General features: G+C 43.2%; 1 protein-coding gene across 1 annotated transcript; it reads right to left on the bottom strand.

Moving 5' to 3' along the window:
* Positions 1-3,319: 3,319 nt before the first annotated feature.
* On the bottom strand, positions 3,320-23,065 carry LOC308287611 (myosin heavy chain, fast skeletal muscle-like; the record flags this gene model as incomplete). Its single annotated transcript, XM_080728839.1, has 39 exons — positions 3,320-3,340; positions 3,443-3,571; positions 3,971-4,066; positions 4,153-4,257; positions 4,344-4,514; positions 4,619-4,744; positions 4,910-5,113; positions 5,287-5,595; positions 5,720-5,844; positions 6,020-6,185; positions 7,237-7,420; positions 7,514-7,710; positions 7,814-7,932; positions 8,081-8,207; positions 8,332-8,721; positions 8,810-8,900; positions 9,449-9,594; positions 9,687-9,863; positions 9,986-10,228; positions 10,495-10,750; positions 11,718-11,854; positions 12,187-12,310; positions 12,432-12,549; positions 13,762-13,849; positions 14,213-14,277; positions 14,680-14,983; positions 15,404-15,574; positions 15,663-15,812; positions 16,104-16,222; positions 16,730-16,868; positions 16,984-17,087; positions 18,913-19,011; positions 19,093-19,156; positions 19,246-19,338; positions 19,446-19,545; positions 19,643-19,670; positions 19,766-19,922; positions 21,196-21,339; positions 22,856-23,065. 39 exons carry the CDS (start codon positions 23,063-23,065, stop codon positions 3,320-3,322), a joined length of 5,796 nt encoding a protein of 1,931 aa, XP_080584965.1.
* Positions 23,066-23,519: the final 454 nt, after the last annotated feature.

Genomic DNA, 23,519 nt, shown 5'->3' on the forward strand with positions numbered 1-23,519 from the left:
CATTTCCCAGAATGCAGCAGCTAAGATGGCTGCTTGTTGCAATCAGTTTGATTTGTCAGCACCTGGCCGCAACACAGCTTCTCCGAGTCGGGCAATCCAAATGTTTTTGCTCTTAACCACCGAGCTCTGCTTCACTGTGTAGCTGGCTCTCGAAGGGACTCTTCCATCGAGCAGTAAGCAAAACTCCACTATGTTCTCCTCTGTCGCACATTTGCTCTGTATTTTGCCACATTGCTAATGGTGATTCTATCTGTTCCCATTGTAGGCAAATTAGGAGCTGCATCTGAATCTTGGAAGAGAAATGGCATGTGTTAATGGAAGCAACGGCATACTGTGAAACATGTGTTTCGAATGTAACCCCTGTTAAGTTCTGGAAAGAAGCATATTTTGAGTTAAAAGCCCCGGTTTTGGGAAGAACTTTATTTCATGTTTTAGGGGAACGCCCCATTGAATAAAACAACGCTTATTGCGTTTTCACCTTGAGAACTGTTTCCGTGTGCTGGTTTGGGTTCAGACTTCACAATACTTAATGTTTAAAAACTTTATCTGAAGACGTTTACTACTTGAATTATTTGAAAACATTGTGATTTAAAAGACATGCCTGAAAATGGCTAGGTTGTTAACCCTCTGTTTTGAAGGTTTACAACCTGATCACCAACTCTTCAACAACAAAGACAACTAATGAAAAAGTTGGAAAATAAAGATATTGAGTTAAAACCTTGAGGAGTTCTTTGGAACTATTTTATGTCTGTTGCATATAGTCTTTTGCATACATGTTGTGTAGAGGTCAATTTGTGCTTTTACCAATAACTATGCCGATTAGTGTAAAATCGGCAGAGTCTGTCATTTATAGCGCCACCAGAAGGCCGAAAACACTCTTCGATATTACTCCTTCAGATTTTATCCGATAATCACAGAAATGGGTACACAGTATCTCTACAGTGATGTAATCATGACGGATTTGTCCGATATCATATTTCTATCTAATTGGCTAACATTGAATTCCAAGGTTTGCAGGATTGCTCCTTTTTGAACAAAATGTCTCAAACGCAGCCTGCTATTTGTGTGAGATTTTGCACACACATTCCCACTAGGCCAAGGAACAGATGCCACCCTTCTCACATTGGCCTGTTATAGCGCCACCAGCGGGTCAATTTTTGCAAAACAAATTTTTGGAACAAAATGCTTCAAATCCCGCATGCAGCGTCCGATTGCCGTGAAAGGCCCAAGAACACGTGGTACCCTTTTCACTTTGGCCTATTATAGTCACCACTAGGCCAAAAAAAAAAAAAAACACCTGAACTGCCGGAGACCTGTTCGGAAGAACACTGCTTCCAGTTTTTCTTTGATTTGTTCTTTGCTTTCCCTTGATGCCTTTTTGCTTTCCTGCTTTTTATGCCTTGGCCACTTTATCGCTGCTTGCAGCTATATTTTAATTTTGTTGTTGTGATTTTATTTGTCACTTTTATTCTTTAATAGTCTTATTTGTTAATTTAAACACCCATTTAAAATCCCCATTTAAAGTTAAATGGGGATGTTTACTTATAAAGTTGGATTTTCATCATTGTGCCATTCATGCAGGCAAGCACCTCTGTGATTTTTCAGTCAGTAGGTCTAGGGACCCACTGACTTCAGGTGAGAAACCTCCCTCACACCAAATTGCAAACGGAAATATAGGCCAGGTACTGGACTAAGGGAAAATCTGCACATGCAGTTCCAGAAACAATTAGTACAACTAGAAGCTTGGCCGCCCGAACCTGGCCAACTCGGGAACGATGTAAATATGGAATGAATGCCCCGCCCTTTAATGCAATCCCCATTATACCTGTTTTCATAGGACCCGTTTTGACCATCTGTTTGCCTGTGTCCATGTATGCCCATATATATGGAGATATCTGTCTGACTGCGTCCATGTTATGCCCATATATGGAGATCTCTGTATCTGCCTGACAGTCAGCCGAGCGTCTAGTCGAGGACCGGCCTACTCGGGAACGATGTAAATAGGGAATGAATGCCCCACCCTTTAATGCAAACTCAATTATACCTGTTGTCATAACCTGTTTTGACCATCTGTTTGCCTGAGTCCATTTATGCCCATATATGGAGATATCTGTATCTGTCTGTCTGCGTCCATTTTATGCCCATATATGGAGATCTCTGCAGACACAGTGTCGGTTCCGGAAGACCCTGATGTCAGACAACATCTCCGCATACGGAGAATCCGAACCTTTCGCGCTGGGTTCCGAAAAATCGCGTATCGGGTCAGGTCGAGGCCGAATTTTTCTATTAAAGCTCATAGTTCGGCACCGAATGCCGTGCTACAGGCTCGTAGATCTGCTATTTTTGCAAATCTTTGTAGCGAAGGATTCTATATGGGTGTCTTATATCACCTCCAGGGGTCGGAATGTCCTTAAAGAGTCTAGTCACTTACTATAGTCATCCCACGTCTTCTCTCACCTTGAGTCTTGGATCTCTTTGGATCCTATAGGCTTATTCACTACCTTTTGATTCACTTTCTTTCTTACAACTGAGAACTAGCGGCCGGACAACTTGAATTGTAAAGTCATCCTTCTTATAGCTCCTAGTGTGACACCGCATTGTGACATCATATTGTGTCGTCATGCAGCATCATCCAAATAAGGCTGTTTCCTTTTCTACAAAGCTTCCCCCGTGAAACCGTTTTTTTGTCCAAAAGGTAAAAGTGCTGAATTCGATTCACAATTTCTTCTGGAATCTTATTGATTCTCTTCTTGATGATGGCTGTGGACAATGCATTGTGAGCTTGTAGATCGGGTTTCAAAGATTGTGTATACATTTGAATACTTGTGCATAATGAGTACTTTCTACTTTGCCACTTATAGCGTACATTTTAAAACCAATACCTGTGTACTTTTTAATTGCGGACTTTTACTTGAAAAATTGTATGTTTTACATTGCTGTATTGATACATTTACTTGAGTACAAAATGTGAGTATTTTTCCCACTTTCTTGTGATACCCACCCATTTAGACCGTGAAGTCTGGCCTTGCAGAGGTTAATCCTGGACCCCAAAAGAATGGATTCAGTTTAAAAATCACAATTCATATGACCACCCACAGTCCTTAAGATAATTGTCCTTATAACATATGTATTTTATTTTGTTTATAAAATGGTATAGTGGAACCAGAATACGCTGACAATAAAAAATGATTGACAAAGTAAATAGACACAATATTCTTTTGTTGCCACCTTTATTGAATACAATGGGTCATATTTTATGACCTTTTGAATACGATGGGTCATATTTTATGACTCTTTACGGTGACTTGAGTTGGAGAACCTATTCAGCAGCATCTTTTCCCTGTAAAGATAGGAATATACAATTAGATATTCTTCATTAGTCTTCAGTTAAATGTTAAAGATAATCATCTTAATTAACCTTTCATATTGAACAGGTATTTACCTTGGAGTCACGAGTCTTAGTTCTCATCTTGTTGACCTGGGATTCAGCGATGTCGGCACGCTCCTCAGCCTCCTCCAGCTCATGCTGAACCTTTCTGCACTTGGACAGGTGAGTGTTGGCTGCCTCCTCCTAAAATGTGATAGAGCGTCAAGATTTGAAAAGAGCAATTATGGTCCAAACAAGACATTTTGGGACCACATGAAGTTCTCATTGGAATCGCACAACCGTGGCTGTGCTCTTGATATTGTTCGGCAGCCTGAGCCTGAAATTACAGCTTACACAATCAATTGGTTTCTGCAGTCCATTTTGGATTATGCACTGTTACCATTATTCCTTTAAACTGCCTGCGTCTGCAGCTGTGTGCATGTCATACTGCAGAAGCATGGCAAACGATGGACACTGAAAAATGGACTGATGTTGGTCATATTCACTGATTACTATCGCTATTATTTCTTTAGTTATTCCATATGACTACAACACTATGCCCATGGCGACAACTAAACATGTATGAATACATATATGTCTTACCGCTTCCTCCGCCTGCCTCTTGTAGCCCTTCACCTTCATCTGCAGTTTGTCCACCAGATCCTGAAGCTTGGCCCCATTCTTCTTGTCCTCTTCAGTCTGTCGATCAGAGTGAATACATAACCTCAGTTCATGCATTCTATTAATTTTCTCAGAGGCATGATGGTCATTTGAGTGAACAGTACCTGGTATGTCAGCTCCTTCACCCTCCTCTCGTACTTGCGCACACCTTTAATAGCGTCTCCTCCGGCTCTCTGTGCGTTTTCAACCTCTGCCTCCAGTTCACGCACCTTCACAATTGAATAATATATTATTATCAAATGATGTATTCTTATTTCATTGACTATGCGCCCTGTTGAAGTGAAGGATATCTTACCCTGCCCTCCAATTTCTGGAGCTGCTTCTTGCCTCCCTTCATGGCCAGGTTCTCAGCCTCGTCCAGACGGTGCTGCAGGTCCTTGACGGAGACTTCCAGGTTCTTCTTCATCCTCTCCAGGTGAGAGCTGGTGTCCTGCTCTTTCTTCAGCTCCTCGGCCATCATAGCAGCCTGGAAAGTAGTTTTTGTGTAAGATCAAATATACTTTGTTGTCCCGCAAAGAACAAAAATTATGCCGCTGCATCACACACGCTGTGGAGATCATCCTAACTTACATCAGTGATGGCCTTCTTGGCCTTCTCCTCAGCATTCCTTGCTTCTTGAACACTGTCGTCCACTTCGCCTTGGACCTGGATCAGGTCAGCTTCAAGTTTCTTCTTGGTGTTCACAAGGCTTGTGTTCTAAAATAAAGATTCAGTTTAGGTACGCAGGTATGCATGATACTGTATATATGTTAAACTGAAAAGAAATAAGGCCATTCGACGCGACTAACGACATGATTATCTCAGTACACAGAACAACGTTCAGGAGAAAGGAGTATGTTAAATATGTTGATGTGGATGTACCTGGGAGTGCAACAGGCCACCGCGCTCACTGGCATCCACCAGTTCCCCCTCGGCTGCTTTGCGGCCTCTCTCTGTCTGTTCCAGAGCCACTCTCAGCTCCTCGATCTCAGCCACCATGAGGCCATTCCTACGCTCCACCATGGCAGCCTGTTCCTTCACGTCCTCCTGTCCTCTGACAGCGTCGTCAAGGTGCAGTTGGGCATCCTAAAACAAATCACATTCGAGGTGGTCGTGTTAAAGAGAAACATCAGAACGTGACTGTAGTTCAGAGCAGTTTCATTGTTTGAATATACCGGTATGTCTATGGTCTCTGTTTAACTACCTTGTGTTTGAATATGTGTCTATTGTCTACTGTCTAACTACTATGTATTCTGCACCTTGAGCTGTCCCTGGACATTCCTCAGCTGCTTCTGGGCCTCAGCAGCCTGGCGGTTGGCGTGGCTCAGCTGAACCTCCATCTCGTTCAGGTCTCCCTCCATCTTCTTCTTGATCCTCAGGGCATCGTTCCTGCTCCTGACCTCAGAGTCCAGAGTGCTCTGCATGGAGTCAATCACCCTCTGGCTGTTCCTCTTGATCTGCTCCATCTCCTCGTCCTTCTCTGCCAGCTTCCTGTCAACCTCACCCTTGATCTGGTTGAGCTCCAGCTGCACACGAAGAATCTTGGACTCCTCGTGCTCCAGAGTACCCTGAAATGTAACACGGGAGCAAAAGGTTATAGGACCTTTTAATGTAACATCCATCATATACTGCTACACTGTTTGAATATAAAATGTATTGAAAGAAATCTAAGATAGAGATATCTAGTTTTACCTCAGCTTCCTCCAGGGCTGTCTGGATCTCTGACTTCTCTGTCTCCACCTGTTTCTTGGATTTCTCCAGCTCATGGATGCTCTTTCCAGTCTCACCGATCTGTTCAGTCAGGTCTGAGATCTCCTCTGAAGTTGTTTGTAAATAATGAATGAGGATCTTTCCAATAAGCAACTGGATTTGTATTTGCATTTGAATAAAGTTGCAGCCTGAACCACAATTGATCTTGAACATTTAATGTTTTCTTTTCTTTTCTTTTTTTGTACGTTATTAAAAGAAGGATGTACTGTAGAGAAGACTTACGTTGCAGGTTCTTGTTCTCACGCTTCATGGTCTCCAGTTGGTCCAGAGACTCCTCGTAGGAGTTCTTCATCTTGAACACCTCAGTGCTGAGAGAACGAGCCTCTTTCTGAGCTCCCTCCAGTTCGGCCTGACCCTCTTCAAACTTCTGCTTCCATTCTGCCAGGACCTGCACAGCATTTGAGATGAAATGTGTCATTTATAGGCATGTAACGATTAAAAAAATAAAATTGGGGGGGGCTAATGAATTAGGGTGTGTCTGATATGAAATGTGAGTTTAACTTAATCATATTAAATGGTATTCAATGGCTTTTGGAGAGCGATTAGTTCAGAGCACTGCTGGGGGAGGTCTGTGTGTCTGTGACCAGGTTGACGCATCATTAATGCATCAAGGAAGGCAATTATGTTTCTGCACTGTCACATAGGTCAACTTCTATTCTAATATAGTGTAATGATGCGTGGAAGCGGGGATTGAACCCGGGACTCCCACTCGCCAATCCAACGTACAACCAGTCGTGCTAATAGGGCTGAACCCGATTAACAGGGCTCTTGTCGCTGATTCATGGCTGGTACTAACTGTGGGGGCTACAATCACCCCCCCGATCTTTGGAGCGCGCCCTCGTGCTCCACACTTCACGCCGTGGACCGCCGCACACGACGTGGACCTGTCCCTCACGCGAGGATATCACGCTCCTCGTCCTGCCGACTACGCCAGATTGTAGTGATGTATGGAAGCGGGGATTGAACCCGGGACTCCCACTCGCCAGTCCAACGCACAACCAGTCGTGCTAATAGGGCTGAGCCCGAATAGCAGGGCTGTTGTCGCTGGTTCATGGCTGGTACTAACTGTGGGGGCTACAATAGCATTAAAAATAACGTTTTTTTACATGTTAACCCTGTAGCTAGGTTCTAAACAATAAGAAAGTATGTTTACAGTTGTTGCACAGACATTGAGTACTTTTACTTTTGAGTACATGGAAAGTATGCTACTTTGGAAATGTAGTTAAATAAATGGTATGAAAATGTAGTACATACATACTGTATGAGATTAATAGCTGGGGGGGTTAGAGAAAAAAAATCGTGAAATTGTAAATCGTGAACCTTGCATCGTATCGTTTACCCCACTTTAAGGACCTGCACAGAATATGTAATAGAATGTGTCATTTACACCACTTTAAGGAGGAAATTAATTTGTTTTAAAATAATGTCTGTCAAAGCACCTTATCGAAGTTCCTCTGTTTCTTGTCAAGGTTGGCGGCCAAACCGTTGGCCCTCTCCACATCAATCATGAGGTCTTCCACTTCACCCTGGAGTCTCTGCTTGGTCTTCTCCAAAGAGGCGCACTTGCTATTTACAGCCTCGATTTGCTCCTCGGCCTCCTGAAGACGCTGGGCGAGCTTCTTCCTGTTGATCAGTGTCGAATGGAATCAAGTTATCGTGAGCAATATTTTGTACAGTGAGCGGTACCTGATGATTGTAAAAACACTGATGACTTACTTAGCTTCCTCCAGCTCCTCAGTGCGTTGGACAGCATCAGTCTCATACTTGGCCCTCCACTGAGACACTTCACCGTTGGCCTTGGACATTCCTCTCTGGAGTTCTGCCTTAGCTTCCTGTTCCTCCTCAAACTGCTCCCTCAGGAGGTCACAGTCATGGCGAGCTGATTGCACAGCATGGGCAAGGGCATTCTTTGCCTGTCGAAAGAAAGATGACAAAATAATGTCAACTGGATGAAATTACAGACAGATGTTATTAGGCCTATTCATAAGAAAAAGTGAAGAAACGCCTGTTCCTTACCTTAACCTCCTCTTCAACGTGTCTCTTCAACTCCTCAATCTGTTGGACGAAGGCCTGCTTGCCTCTGGTGAGCTGAGAGACGAGAGCTTCTTTCTCTTCAAGTTGACGAGCAAACTCGCCTAGTTAGAAATTTGAATATTAGTTCCAAACATTTACATAATCTTTGTTGAATACATGGGATAACTGCCAATCAAAGCATTGTCTCTAATTTCGGAATTTGCTCAAATACCATTGAAAACCCATGTAGGTTTTACAGTGAACATTTACCATTTTCAGTCAACAGTCTCGCTTTCTGAGCTCCAATGTCATTTAACTGGCGAACGTTCTCATCACTCTTGGACTTGATTTCACTGAGTTGGTCCTCAAGGGTGCGGCACATCTTCTCAAGATTTCCCTGTTGAATAACATTGGATCCAATCACTGAAGTAAGCTGCAATGTATACCCTCGTTTTTCCCCCCATGATCTGTTTGTTGAACAAGTGTTTTGACAAGAATTACACACAAGCATTCTCTTCTACCTTTGCCTTAGCGACAGCCTCCATGTTGCTGGACAGGTCATCGATCTCCATCTTGTACTCGCTTTTCTCCTTCTCAAGTTTCTGCTTGACTCTCTGGAGGTTGTCGATCTGCTCACCCAGTTCAGCCACGCTGTCAGCCTGCTTCTTACGGAGACCGGAGGCGGTGGCCTCGTGCTGCAGGGTGGACTCCTCAAGGTCACGACGCAGCTTCTGGAACTCCGCCTCACGCTTCTTGTTCATCTCGATCTGAGCGGCCGTGGCTCCACCAGCCTCCTCCAGCCTCTCGCTGATCTCCTCCAGTTCCCTGGAGAGGTCGGCTCTCTGCTTCTCCACCTTGGCACGAGCGGCCCTCTCTGCCTCGATCTCCTCCTCCAGCTCTTCAATACGAGCCTTTCAAATGAATGATGTCAGATTAACATCTGAAAATAAAAATGCACCCTTACTTATTATAATTCATTAATTACAGCTGGGAAAATACCTGAAGTTCTTTGATCTTCTTCTGCAGCTGGGCGCCCAGAGACTGCTCATCCTCAATCTTACTCAGAAGCTGGGCGATTTCAAAGTCCTTCCTGTGGAATACAGTACGTCATATTTTAGTGGTAGCTTTTCTCCATGGCATTTCATATAGTTGATATTATTGCAACCATAGGTCGCAGTTCACTATGAAAACTGGCACATCCTGTCCATCAGTCCGTCCGTCCGTCCGTCCGTCCGTCCGCTCGTCCGTAACGCCTCAAAGCTGTTCTGACATCACATTGTTGACTGTCAAGACTGCTGACTATCATCACCTGGATATCCATGCCCATATATGGAGATCCCTGATGTCATCAATAATAAGCCCCTATCTGGGAATGCCCATATATTAAGCCCATATTGGCAATGCCCCTATATGGATCCATATATGGAGCTGGTCAATAACTCTACATCTGACCTCACAGACTCCATATATGGATATAGCTGACCTGTTCTGACATCACAGTGATGACTCGACCAGCTCAGCAGAAGGGTGCCAAAGCACCCATGTGCACACACCCATGTGTGTGACCTCGCCTTCTCTCCCTTAGGGTGTCTTACTGGTTATTATTAATAATGATATTCATATTGTGATCCACATTACTTCTTTATCTTCTCGTCAGACTGCTGCTTGTCATTCTCCAGGTCCATGATGGATTCCTGGGCCAGTTTCAGGTCACCCTCCAGCTTTCTCTTGGCTCTCTCCAGGTCCATGCGGAGCTTCTTCTCTTGCTCCAGAGAACCCTCCAGCTGCACAACGATAAACAATTTGCACATCATCATTCAGTGAAACAATAAACATAATGTATTCAAAACACGTGCTTGACTTTGGTAAAACTTACATCGTCAACTTGCTGCTCCAGCTTGGTCTTGGCCTTGGTCAGAGTGTTGACTTTGTCTTCCTCTGCCTGCAGGTCATCCAGGGTCTGCTGGTGGGCCTCTTGGAGGGCCTTCTTCTCCTTGGTCAGCTTAGCAAGACCTTCATCCTGAGAGGCCATCTCCTCGGTCAGGTTCTTCACCTAAATAACATGAAAGAATGGATCACTATTGTTCTATAACTTGATAAGATGGCTAGAGTGTATAATCTTGAATGGATCATTGTTGTTCCATAACTTTACAGCTAGAGAGTATAATGTCGAACCTTGTTTTCAGTGGCGTGTTTTTCCTTCTCCACTTTGGCCAAGGTGAGCTCCAGGTCATCGATGTCCTTCTTGAGCTCAGAGCATTCATCTTCCAGCTTCCTCTTCTTGGCAGTCAGCTCAGCATTGATTTCCTCCTCATCCTCCAGTCTCTCAGAAGTCTCTTTGAGCTTGGCCTCCAACTGGATCTTACTTTTAATAAGACCCTCGCATCTCTCCTCTGCATCGTTCAGTGCCTCGTCACCCTGGTTGTCAATGGAAAGGATGAGTGAGGGAACATGCCAGCGTTTGTTCTTGGTAGAGATATATGCATTTTGCAGCTGCTTCCTTGGGCGGGTACATTAACACAAGCGACATTAACAGACTGAACAAGTTGTCTCTATCATTGTTAGAGCTGGGACAGTACGGAGGCAGTGGCGGAGGTGAGGACAAGGAAGAAGCTGGGGGACATCGACCACCTCCAGAAGGATATATATTACAGTATACAAGTGTAGCAAGTGTAGCTACTTACTGATGCCGCTGCGGTCGAAAGGTTATTTTTCTCTTGCGTTACAGCGATCAGCTTCTCCTCCAGGGTCTTCTTGGAGGCCAGCGCAGCAGCCAGGTCAACCTTCATCTTCTCATAGTTCTCCTTCATGTTCTGCAGTTCTTTCTCTGTCTCAGCGCTCTGCAGGAGAGGCTTGATCTTGTAGTAGACCATCATCCATGGCCAGTGTTTCACATTCACGAATGAGCGCATGTTGAACTGGATGGTGTAAATGGCCTCTCTGTGGAAAACAGTTAGTGTGAAGTGAGTGGAAGTTAATTTCATTAAGTGTCCCGCGAAGCTAGGCCAATGTGACCCTGGGCGTACAACAAACTTTGAGCGCTTTGTGCCAACATGTAGGCCACGCTTGAGCTTAGATCCTTCCAGGAGCTCCGCCCAAAAACTCTAAACCCACTCTAAACTTTTCCCAGCGGATTCCTCGTATCCCGCGCGCCAGTGTAACCACACTTCTAATTATTACTGCTATTATCGCGTCATTATAGTTGTTACTGTTGTCGTTGTTGTTATTGCTGTTGGTATTCTTCTCCATTTAACACATGGGAAGCCAAGGTTTCTAACATTTCTAGCTGTTGCTGCTGCCGTCGTTCACTTACGCTTTAATTTTGAAGAGCCTCGGAAGCTTCGTGCGTGTGCACGTGAGTGTCCACTGACTATTGAGGAGGATAATCCATTTGTTTACAAACACTCGCGAAACTAAACTCCAAACCGGGGCCGACCATCGCGGTAAAGTGTCACTTTGAAAACAATCAGATTTCTGCTTCCCTGGCGTTCTTTGCACCTTATTCATAGATAAAGCCCTTTTTATGTTTCAGTAGAGAATAGAAATCAATGCAGCCTAGATGCGCCATTTTGTCTCTCTGCGAGCTACGTTATGACGTATGGACCATCCATCAGTCCTTCACTGACAACACAGGATGCATGCAGCTCCATGTAACCAAGTTAACCCTTTGTGTTGTTCCTGAACGAGACAACTCCTTTTGGCACAGCGACCTCAAGTGGCCATATCTCGTTACTGAACGAGTTTGGCGTACAAATTGTTAAGGGGAGTTTTTTTACCTTGCCACCATCACCAAAAGCTTGCTTGGCAATGTTTGCTATTTTATTGACGCTTTACATTTGTTTTATTGAGCAATGGCAATGTTTACTTACAAATTGTACTCAATATTGAATTGATGTTTTCAAAGTACCTCCTAGCCATCATCTTGACAAACTCCTTCCTCATGACGTAACCTCTTGCAAGAGCCTGAGTCATGGTGACCAGAGTAAACAGCTTCTCATCTCGCATCTCCTCCAGGACACCCAGCAGACCAGCTTTGAAGAACACCTGAATGCAATGTCACAAACACTGTAACTAAACAAACTGAGGAACACCTGAATGCAATGTCACAAACACTGTAACTAAACATCCTGAAGAACACCTGAATGCAATGTCACAAACACTGTAACTAAACATCCTGACGAACACCTGAATGCAATGTCAACAAACACTGTAACTAAACATCCTGAAGAGTACCTGAATGCAATGGCACAAACACTGTAACTAAACAACCTGAAGAACACCTGAATGCAATGTCACAAACACTGTAACAAAACAACCGTAAAATCTACTTTTAGTCCTCTCTGGATAATGTTAAACCAGATTGGGAGTGTGTTTACCTTGGTATGTCCAAACTTGTACTCATCTTGAGGTACGTCAATGGAGCCAAGCAGCTTCTCAGAGGCTTTCTTGTTGTCCATAAACGCGCCTTCGGGGCATGCGCTGGCATTCAGTACTTTGTACCTGATTTGTAAAAGTTCATGGTCATTTTCCGCTGACGTTCAGTACTCTGTACCCGTTTTGTAAAAGTGGGTAATTTTGCATGAATATGAATGGAACTAAAAAAGTAAGGAATAATAAATACCTCTGCTTGAAGTCAGCATAAGGGATTCTGCTGGGGAAACCCTTTCTGCAGATCCTGATGCCCTCCAGCACACCGTTACACCTCAACTGGTGGATGACCAGGAAGTTCTCCATCAGCCCTGTAAACATCTTGCTTCATTATTACCAGTAAGACTCCCTAGTCGCTTATCTCCACAAATAGGCAAACAAAAAAGTCTTTCCAAAAACGTCCTGATGGTGGCACTAGATGGGACAGATGCGTTTTGATTACATGACTGTAGAGATACTGTGCAATTTGTGTGATTTTAGGGCAAAAATTGTAGGAGCAGTGTCCAAAAATGTGTTTTAAAGAATCAGCCTGAAGGTGGTGCTAAATGGGACAGATCCATGTTGATGAGATGAGTGTAGACGTACTGTTTACCGATTTGCGTGATTTTAGGGCAAAATCTGTAGGAGCAGTGTCCAAAAATGTGTTTGAAAAAATCGGCCTGATGGTGGCGCTATATGGGACAGATCCATGTTGATGACATGAGTGTAGACATACTGTGTAGCGATTTGCGTTATTTTAGGGCAAAAATTGTAGGAGCAGTGTCCAAAAATGTGTTTTAAAAAATCGGCCTGAAGGTGGCGCTATATGGGACAGATCCAAGTTGATGACATGAGTGTAGACATACTGTGTACCGATTTGCGTGATTTTAGGGCAAAAATTGTAGGAGCAGTGTCCAAAAATGTGTTTTGCAAGAATCGGCCTCATGGTGGCGCTAGAAGAGGGCCATGTGAGAAATGAGGGGTGGGGTCTCTGCGCCGCCGAAGTGGACGAATAGGTACCGGCCCCGGCTCTCCCGGTCGCTCCTAGCCCGAGTTACGGCATTTTATGTGCGCTGCAGTGGAGGGGGTCCTCCACTGGGGGCGCCACCACTTTTGCATCCGTTCTGGAGCACCAGGTGTCGGTGGTCCCCGGGAATTCCCCGTGTGGAGCCCCGTTGGGGTGGTCATTTGGTCTTTTTTGCACATTTGGTCATTTTTTACACCTGGGGGTCCCCCAGGGACCTGGGGGTCCCTGGAGCTCCGGGGGTCCTTGGAGGTTGTAGTTTGGCAGGCAAGGAGTTTGTGTGGAAATTTTGGCATGGATCGGGCCAATCGGTGGCGGAGATATGAGTAGGGGGAAAGTGTGACGTGTGACGAGTGACGTGATGGACAGACGGACTGACGGACTGACAGCCGGTGGAGGTTTGGATAGTATAGAAGTAACTGCGACCTACGGTCGCAATCAGTACAAAATAGTTACTGTACACACTGGACAAAGTTGCGTTAAATGACTATCACTGTTTAAATGTTTATTTTCTGTTTACCTGGAGTCTTGGACTCGTTGGGAATCAGGCAACGCACAAAGTGAGGATGAGTGCGATGCAAGTTGGTCATCAGCAACGCCAAGTTTGCCTGTTGAGACATAATGAGACAATTAAGCTTATTATTAGTAGAAACTCATACGACATTGTACTTTTTCCCTAAACTACTAATACTTATTTGAACTCATTAGATACTAGTTACTCTCCAGATTATTTCCCCCCTAAAACATAAATTAACCACTTTAAGCCCCATTTTAAAGCAGAGTTACAAGCTTACAACATGTGATACAGAAATAGTTTAATTTCAACATGAAAATACCTGCATATTTCATACATGGATATAATGTTGATAATAATAATGCTTCATTCTTACAATAATGTAATGTTGGAAAAAAATTATAATAAATATTCGTACAGGAATTTAAAGTTGATAATAATGAATACATATTCTTACCCTGAAAGCACTTGACACAGTCTGCATAGAGCCACCCTTCTTCTTGCCTCCTTTCTTTGTAGTATCTGTTTACATGTTACAATCATGAGTTATCATTAGTTAAACACAATAAAAATGCACCGTTGCCCACCAAACTTGGTCAGGGGTCTGCCGTCAGAATAGCCACACCAGAGACCTGCGCACACCATTGCTCTGCCACTGCCCCCCCCCCCCCCCCCCCCCCCTCTCTCTGTGTTCCTATTGGCCCGGGGTTTAAACAGCCATAACTCTAGTTCCCAGCACGCTAAAGGCCCAACCTTGGTAGGTGCTCTTATACAGCCAAGAGGGAAAGGTTGGAATTGTGCTCTGTGTGTCCCAGTCCCAGAACACACTATATTCTATGAATAAACATACCTTCAGGCTCAGGTGGGGGATACAGTACACCCAGCATTTTAACTGAACACATTTTATTCTATGAATAAACTTACCTTCAGGCTCAGGTGGGGGATACAGTGTTGCAAGCAGTTTAACTGAAGACTTGGTGTACAGCTGCACCACAGAGTCATTAAGTGGATCCTTGTTCTTCTCCAGCCAGCCTGTGATGCTGTAGTCCACGGTTCCAGCGTAGTGGACCAGGGAGAAGTGGGCTTCACCTTTGCCTTTCCCTGGTTTGGGTTTCTCAAAGGCCTTGTTCTTCCCAAGATGCTGGTCAATCAACTTCTCGGCGAAGGATTTGTCCGTAGCCTTAGGGAACATGCACTGCTCCTCAAGGATGGAGAAGATGCCCAAGGGCTTTTGTAGAGGAGACAAAAGAGACAAATCAACAAAAAACAAACTAAAAAAAATATTAAAATCATGTCCATTAAAGCACAAAATAATTGTTTACCTTCTCAATGAAGCTATATGTTACTCCGTAAATTCCAGCTGATAACAATAGTATATGACACTAACTAGAAAGATGCAATGTTGGGAAATTGCAAGTGTGGTTCTCCGTTTTTGTATTTTCCCATTCAAGTCAATTTTGTCAGAGGGACAAACCCATAGCACCACAGTGTCAGGCGTGACAGACAGACAGAGATACATACGGACAGGATGTGACCGTTCACATACTAAACTGCAACCTATGGTCGCAATAATGATACCTTCTCAATGAGCTCAATGCAGATAGCCAAGTCCAAGATAATACATGCAAATATAATAATAATTGTATACCTTCTCAATGAGCTCAATGCAGACAGCCAAGTCCATGCCGAAGTCAACGAGATCCCAGGGAATTCCCTCCTTCAGGTACTCCTCTTGCTCCAGAACAAACATTGTGTGGTTGAAAAACTGTTGCAGTTTCTCATTGACGAAGTTGATGCACAGTTGCTCCAGGGTGTTGAACTGTAAGTTGAAATATCATTAGCCTGTTAGTCCCTAACTTTGTGACAAAAAATAATGAGTATCCCACTTAAAACAAGTCAATTCTTACATCAAAGATTTCAAAACCAGCGATGTCCAGCACACCAATGTAGTAGTTTCTCTGAGCTGGTGTGCTCAGCTGCTCGTTGATCCTAATGACCATCCACAAGAACAGCTTCTCATAGATGGACTTGGCCAAGGCACCAACTGAGTTCATGACCTAAGGAAGTAGGAACGTTATTTAGTAGCGGTATTTAAATACACAATTCAGAATGTAGAATTAAAGATTTAGCCACTCTTAATCCAGACCAATTTACAGTAAGCAAGGAAAACACAAGGTAATATATCATATCAAATCTAGTCTTAAGTAAATAATAACTAGTTTAATGACTATAGAGATACTACTACCGATTAATCCTGCAAAAATACATTAGAGTTCTTGTGCTGCGTTGAGAATGTAAGGTGCGTATGAAATCAGATATCATACATACAAAAATGTCAAGTTACTCACCTGTGGCACAGTTTGTCCCTTAGTGACGTACTCATTTCCCACTTTGACTCTGGGGTAGCAGTATGCCTTAAGCATATCTGCTGAGTTCAGGCCCAAAAGGTAGCAAATCTTGTCTGCCACTGAAATGTTCACACAATTTGCAATTTAGGTATTTATCAGACGCTTTAACAGTAAGCAAGGTAAACACAAGGTAATACGTCAATTGCAAAGAGATAGTAATCTAGAATAGTAGGTAAACCCAATAACCATCCTTCTAACAGAGTCTCTGCAGCAGTGCTGTTGCAACTTCAATAGACTCCGCGGCTTGTGCAATTTGCATGGGAAGTTCACAGAGTATAGTAGCTAAATATGGACCCGGTCATCAAATTATTAGCTTAGGAATGCAACAAACTAAACTAAACAATCTCCATGAATTCAAGGAATATATTGGCCTCCTGTGTTAACTGTGCATAGCTGAATAGGATGGGGTAGGTCTACACAACTGTATTTATATCAGTTTTTATAGTGGTATAGAGACAGATCTTCTAGTGTAAAAGGGTTGAGAACCACTGGCTTAGTTCATTTAGAATATAACTAAATACAATCTTTGTGACAAAGCATTACAGCATTATTTTCATTCCTCTCACCCTCAGTGCCGTCTGGTTCTGCCTGTTCCTCGCGCTGCTTCTGTTTGAAGGTCAATTTACCATGGTGCATCACAGCGCCGGTGAACTTGTAGATGCCCTGTTTCTCCTCGAGACTGAAGCCCAGGATGTCAATAGCGTCCTGATGTCAACGAGCAGAGATGTATTCAAGAGATTGAAATTAAGCATTAGATCAACAAACATCCAATTAGAATTGTGTAGGCTACAACTCAACGGTAAACTAAATGTTCACTGACATCAGTAGCTTCGAGTTCCAGTTTGTCATCGATGCTGGCCACAGCGATCACACCCATGCTGATCAGGGGGAAGTCGTAGGGGTTGGCGGTGATCAGACACTGCTCTGAAAAGGGATTAAAAAAGGTGAGAACATGTGTTTTTTATTCATTCATTGATGTTCTCACTGCTAATCTTATAGGAAGAGGGGAAGTCCGCACACTGTTGTGCGCCAATTTTATTGAGAAGATACAACGTTTCGACCCTGGTGGGTCGTCTCCTGATGAAGACGCACCGGGGTCAAAACGTTGTTTCTCCTCAATAAAATTGTCGCTGGAGCTACAGAACAGTGTGCGGACTTCCCTTCTTCCTATGGTGTGTATTTTTGGTTCAGCACCTGAAACATCTTTTGGAGATGTGCGTGCTTCCCTCTCTGCTCTCACTGCTATACTATATGAGATACTTTAATGGTTTCCTGTGGAAATAAGCTTAGTCTTTTCATGGATCTCCTTTTAGTAGACCTTGTACCAGTGAACTGTACCGTCATGAAACTGTACCTTTTCCTATGCAAACTTCTAATAAAGTCTTCAATCAATCAACCAATGCTAATCTCACTCAGTGGTATTGAGTTCACAAGTTCACAATACTTTGTGAACTTAAAGGACAACTCCGCCCTAAATCACTTCTAGGCTCATTTTCCTACTTATATTGATCCAAAAAGACTGTCCATGGGGTCTATTAGGCACAAACGGAGTTGTCCTTTAACTTGTGAACTCAATTCCACCGCCATCTGGTCGGAGTCGGGTTATCTCACTGCATCAGCATCAGTAATTCCATTTAACAACTAGAAACAGCGCTCTCCGCCAAGTCAGGTAGGTTATTGTGGCCTCCTGGTGGCGCTACAATAGGCCAATGTGAAAAGGGTGCCATGTGTTCTTGGGCCTTTCATGGCATTCAGACGCTGCATGCATGATTTGAGGCATTTTGTTCCAAAAATGTGTTTAGCAAAAGTTGACCTGCTGGTGACGCTATAATAAGGCAATGTGAAAAGGGTGGCATTTGTTCCTTGGCCTAGTGGGAATGTGTGCGCAACATTCCACGCAAATCACAGGCTGCGTTCATGATTTGAGGCATTTTGTTCAAAACGGACCAATCCTGAAACCCAATGTTAGCCAATCAGGATAGAATATGAAATATCAGAAAAATCTGTCTTGATCACATCACTATAGATATACTGTGTACTACACAGTATATCTATAGTGATCACTACACAGTGTGTAGTGATATGCATAATCTTTGGATAAAATCTGAAGGACTAATATCAAAGAATATGTTTTACATAAGTCGGCCTCCTGGTGGTGCTATAAAAGGCAGATGTGAAAAATGCAGGGCAAATGTTTTTTCCTTGGCCGCTAGGGAGTGCGCATAGATAGTTTTAAACTGATCGGTGGAGTTATAGGAAACAATCGTCCTTTTGGGAAGTGGGGATGTGTGTGCCAGTTTCATGAAAACTGCACGCTGCGTGTTCATGATTTGAGGCATTTTGTTCATAACAGAGCAATCCTGCAAACTTTGGAAGCCAATCTTAGCCAAACGGGATGGAATATGGTAAATTGGACAGATTCACGTTGATCACATGACTGTAGAGATACTGTCTACCGATTTGCGTGATCTTTGGACAAAATCTGTAGGAGTTCTTCAAAGTTTTGTAAAAATCTGACTCATGGTGGCGCTAGAACAGGCCCATGTGAAAAATGTGGGGCAGAGGTTCTGAATTGGCATCCAGGAAGTGTATGTGTGCACAGTTTCGCACCGGGCCAACGGCGTCAGAGATTAGCTGCACAGACAGACAGACAGACAGACAGGGTGCAACAGTCTCTCGACCATGCCTTTCGGCCTGGCGGAGACAATAATCTATAATAATAATAAACTATAATAGTAATTCCACTTACCAATGATCTCAGGTTTGTGGTTGGTCATCATCTGGAAGAAGATGTGGTAGCCTCTCTCAGCAGGAAGCTGGAAGGTCACTCTGGACTTCTCCAGCAGATCTATATGGGTTGTACATAAGTCAAAATGTAATCCTCACATAAAGGGATATATCATTTACCATCTGTGAACTTCATACTTACATGTCTCAATATCAGCACTGGCCAGTTTACCGGTTGTGCCAAAATGGATTCTGATGAATTTACCCTGTTTGATAGAGCACACTTTGTTTCATCTCTCTACATTGTGGAATTGTTGCGGGTATTCTCATAAAATGACATTATTTTTAAACTTACAAAGCGAGAGGAGTTGTCATTCCTAATGGTCTTGGCATTACCATAGGCCTCCAGCAAGGGGTTGGCTGCAATAATCTGATCCTCCAGTGACCCCTATGGAATGTTTCAGACATCGCCCAGTTTAACATTTGGTCAGATTTTTTTCAAATTTTCAAAATGTTCAAAAACATTTATTTGTTAAAGTTAAAACCTGTATATACCTTGATTTTAGTGGCACCACCCTCTCCAGCAGAACTAGCTGTTGCAAAGTACTGGATGACACGCTTGGTGTTCACAGTCTTTCCAGCACCGGATTCTCCACTGGTTATAAATGCATACATTCAGAGAAATGCAGTTAGTCAATTTGTGTACAATGTTCTTGTTTTTAATGCCTAGTTAGTAGATGACAGAAACTTACGTGATCAGGACAGACTGGTTCTCTTTGTCTGTAAAATGTAAATCAAACCTTTAGTCACAAATACGGCACAAGACCGTTATAGTTATGTATGTTTTACATTATCCTCACTAGGACAGTACGTACCCATCAGCATGAACTGATAGGCGTTGTCAGAGACGGAGAAGATGTGAGGTGGGGCCTCAATACGCTTCTTGCCTCTGTAGGCATTCACAACCTCCTGGTCGTACACTGGGAGCCACTTGTAGGGGTTCACAGTCGCACAGAACAAGCCAGAGTAGGTCTGAAGGAAGGGGAGAAGAGAAAGAACATTAACTTGCTCACCCTTGTCTCCTCAAGGCTTTGACTACTGTCTGCAACGCACTTCTCATCGGGGTCCCTAACATGAGCATCCAGAAGCTCCAGTACATTCAGAACTAGAAAGATAAAATTCTGGGAAATTGCGAGTGTGGTTGCCTATTTATAGTCTGAGTAGCTAGAATGTCATGTGCTGCTATATAGGATCCTGATGATGAGAGAGAACATATCACAGCCATACTCCATTCTCTACACTAGCTTCCCATCTCCTTCAGGATGGAGTAACCTTCAAGGATCTGCCTTCTTACCCATCAGTGGATCCACAGCAATACCCCCTCCTATCTAAAGAAACTCATTGGACCCCCTACTTCCACCCGCTCCCTTCCGCTCTGGAAAACTCACTCAAAGGCAAAAAGACTGATCTCCGCTGGGATTAATGTTACGAGTTAGAAGAGGCATCAACTAAATGAACAAGTTAACTTTTGTTAACAAAAAAAAACGAACTAAAAGTTTGTTATTTACATACTGTTGTTTTATCTATGGGTTTCACTTGATGATATAAATTGTACTGTGTATTTTTCTCTCTTTCCTATCGACAGGTGCAACAACCATGAACTGTTCTCAGCATGTAGAAAATAGGGCATTAGCGAAAAAGTCAACAAGTCGACTGAGTCGACTTCATTACACAAGTCGACTCCCACCAGAGAAAGTCGAAAATCGAAGTTCTATCCTCTATCATTATGTTTGCTCCATGTGTGCGTCTGTACAGCATTCAAACAGTAGGATTGCTTATTTCCAAGGACGGAATGATCCAATATTACAGTGCTACATTACATTTGGTATAACATGGTTCTATTGTGAAAATAGCAGATCTACATGCTCACAACGCCTCGCAATGCGAGGCGTTGTGAGCATGTAGATCGGCTATTTTCACAATTTCTGCCTCTATATATCTGACAATTTGGACAATGTTTAATTAGTCTAATTAATTTAGAGGTATTAAAAAGTCCTTAAATTGGCACTTTAGAAATGTGAAGATACCCTCTACTGTATGTCTATATACTTAAACGTTGTTGGTTTGTTTACAGTTGAGTGAGAAAACAATGTTGCACATTAAGTTAATCGTCTGGGGGGCCCCCCCCAACATAATTGGGGGGTCGTGTGTGATGTGATGACGTCATCGAAGGGTAAAGTCGACTTCAACTCAACTTTTTACTGAGTCGAGTCGACCCGCAAAAATCACAAGTCTAAAACCTTACGTAGATCATCCATGCTGCATAACGCTCTTTGAGGTTATACAGGACGGTGGCTTCAGTGAGGTGGGTCATCATGGCCATGTCCTCAATCTTGTCATACTTGGGAGGGTTCATGGGGGTGACGTCAGCCTCAGGCACAGTTCTTTCCTAGAAAAATATAATAATAATCGTGATTAGGGCCTGCATCAGTGGTGGAAAAAGTACTCCATTTTTTTACGTGAATAAAAGTATCATTACTGCAATGTAGAAATACTCCGTTACAAGTAAAATACAACGAAAATATTGGCATCAAAATGTACCGTACTTAAAGTACCAAAAGTAAAAGTACAAAATGTTTGAAAATAGCTGATCTACAAGCTCACAACGCGTCACTTGGCGACGCGTTGTGAGCTTGTAGGCTATTTTCAAATGCCTATAGGCATAAAATAGGGCTAAAGTGGTTAATGTATCTTTTATAATATTATAATTTATATCCGCAAAGTAAATAGTAACTAAAGTTTTCAAATAAATGTAGTGGAGTAAAAGTAACATTTTCTGGATCTAGAATGTAGTGGAGTAGAAGTAATTGGAAATACTCCAGGAAAGTAAAAGTACCTCAAAACCGTACTTAGCACTTACTGTAAGTAAAAGTACTTAGTTACTTTACACCACTGGCCTGCATGTAGGCCTACTCCACTTTTAGAGTTAAATTTGGTCCTGGGTGTCACAACATCTCGGCAGCACCCCCCCCAAAAATATCATTTTTCTCAAACAGTGACTTATAGGCCATCCTGACTACTAATTAGGGATGGGTATCGTCTGCGATACTTTTAATGGTATCGATTGCATGACGTCGATACTATCGGTATCGGTTCACGTAAAAACGAACGATACCTCGTTTCGATACTCTGGAACGCACCCCTGGCCGGTCGCATTTGTAACAGTTGGGCTACTGAGAGTTTAGTGGCTGCTTTAGTAGGCTACACTCGTACTGTGGAAAATAGCCGACAATAGCCTATAATGTTTATTATTATGATGATTATCCAACGTCTATACTCTCCACATCATCATCACCTCTGCTCTACCGCAGCAGCAGTAGAGCAGTTAAACTTAAAAAGTATCGAAAATGGTATCGAAAGAGTATCGTATCGATTCCCAGGTATCGAAAAAGGTATCGTATCAATTCAAAGGTGAACGATACCCATCCCTACTACTAATTGATGCCGAGGCCGAATTGGCCCGAATCACATGAAAGAGGTCTCACAGCACATGGTTGGTTCTACAGACTCCAACTTTCGCACGCAGAGTAGCCCAGATCTTTGCCTACATACTTAGCTACTTCCCCTGCCGTTACTGTACTTACATGATGCACAGTTGTACAAAACGTAATTTTTCAGTAGAACCGCCGATCCAACGAATATGCCCATAAAAGGGGACAAGGACTGAGAGATACAGAGATCCCATATATGGAGATCTTTCGCACACGGATAGCTCAGATCTTTGTGTGGGCAGCACAGGCTTGGCGGCACCAGAACCTGGAGGTTGTTAGGACAGCTCATTCAAGTTAGTTTATTAAGGTGACGATATTGTAGTTTGAACAGAGCCGAACCGATTTAAAGTGGGCTCTAAAAGTGGAGTATACATCGGCCCTTACAGTGGTACTTGATTTTAGATAAACCTTTACCTCCTTCTTGTCCCCAAGCAGTTCCACTTTGACTTTGGCACCGTCCTTCCCTACGATTTTACACTTGAGGTACAGCTCGGCTTTGTCGGCCACATATGCTGCCGTTTTGGCATCAAAGGGCGAAGCCTGAGCCTCCATTCTCTCCTTCTCTGGCTTACGGAGATAAATGGCGGCCTTGCCATACTGCTTCATCTCTTCGTCCGTACTCATGGTGGCGGCTTTCTGTAGACGGACAAATAGATGGTGTTAATTATATTAATGTTGCTTCTGGGTGGTCCCTGGAACTAAATATTTTGAGATGGGGGTCCGTGGCCAAATACATATCATTTTGGGGGTCCTTCACATGAAAAGGTTTGAGAACCACTGACATAGTAGTCTGTCAAGAACAGAATAACGGAGCTCCAGTTAAGTGAAAAGGACCTTTTCTTTGACGATGGCTGGCCAGATTGCTGACATAGAAACATAGTTTTTTTTTCAAAAAACCTTAGAAGGATTCAAAAGACACGGGTCAAAATTCAAATGTTCACGATTTTTCAAAAATAGCAGATCTACAAGCTCGCAGCGCGGCACTCGGTGCCGCGCTGTGAGCTTGTATATCTGCTATTGTTCAATAGTTAAAGCATAAAATAATGATACACAATAAGGTGTACCCGTTCGTGTTAAT

Source organism: Nannobrachium achirus, assembly GCF_963921795.1.
Source record: "Nannobrachium achirus genome assembly, chromosome: 6".
Taxonomy (NCBI): Eukaryota; Metazoa; Chordata; class Actinopteri; order Myctophiformes; family Myctophidae; genus Nannobrachium; species Nannobrachium achirus.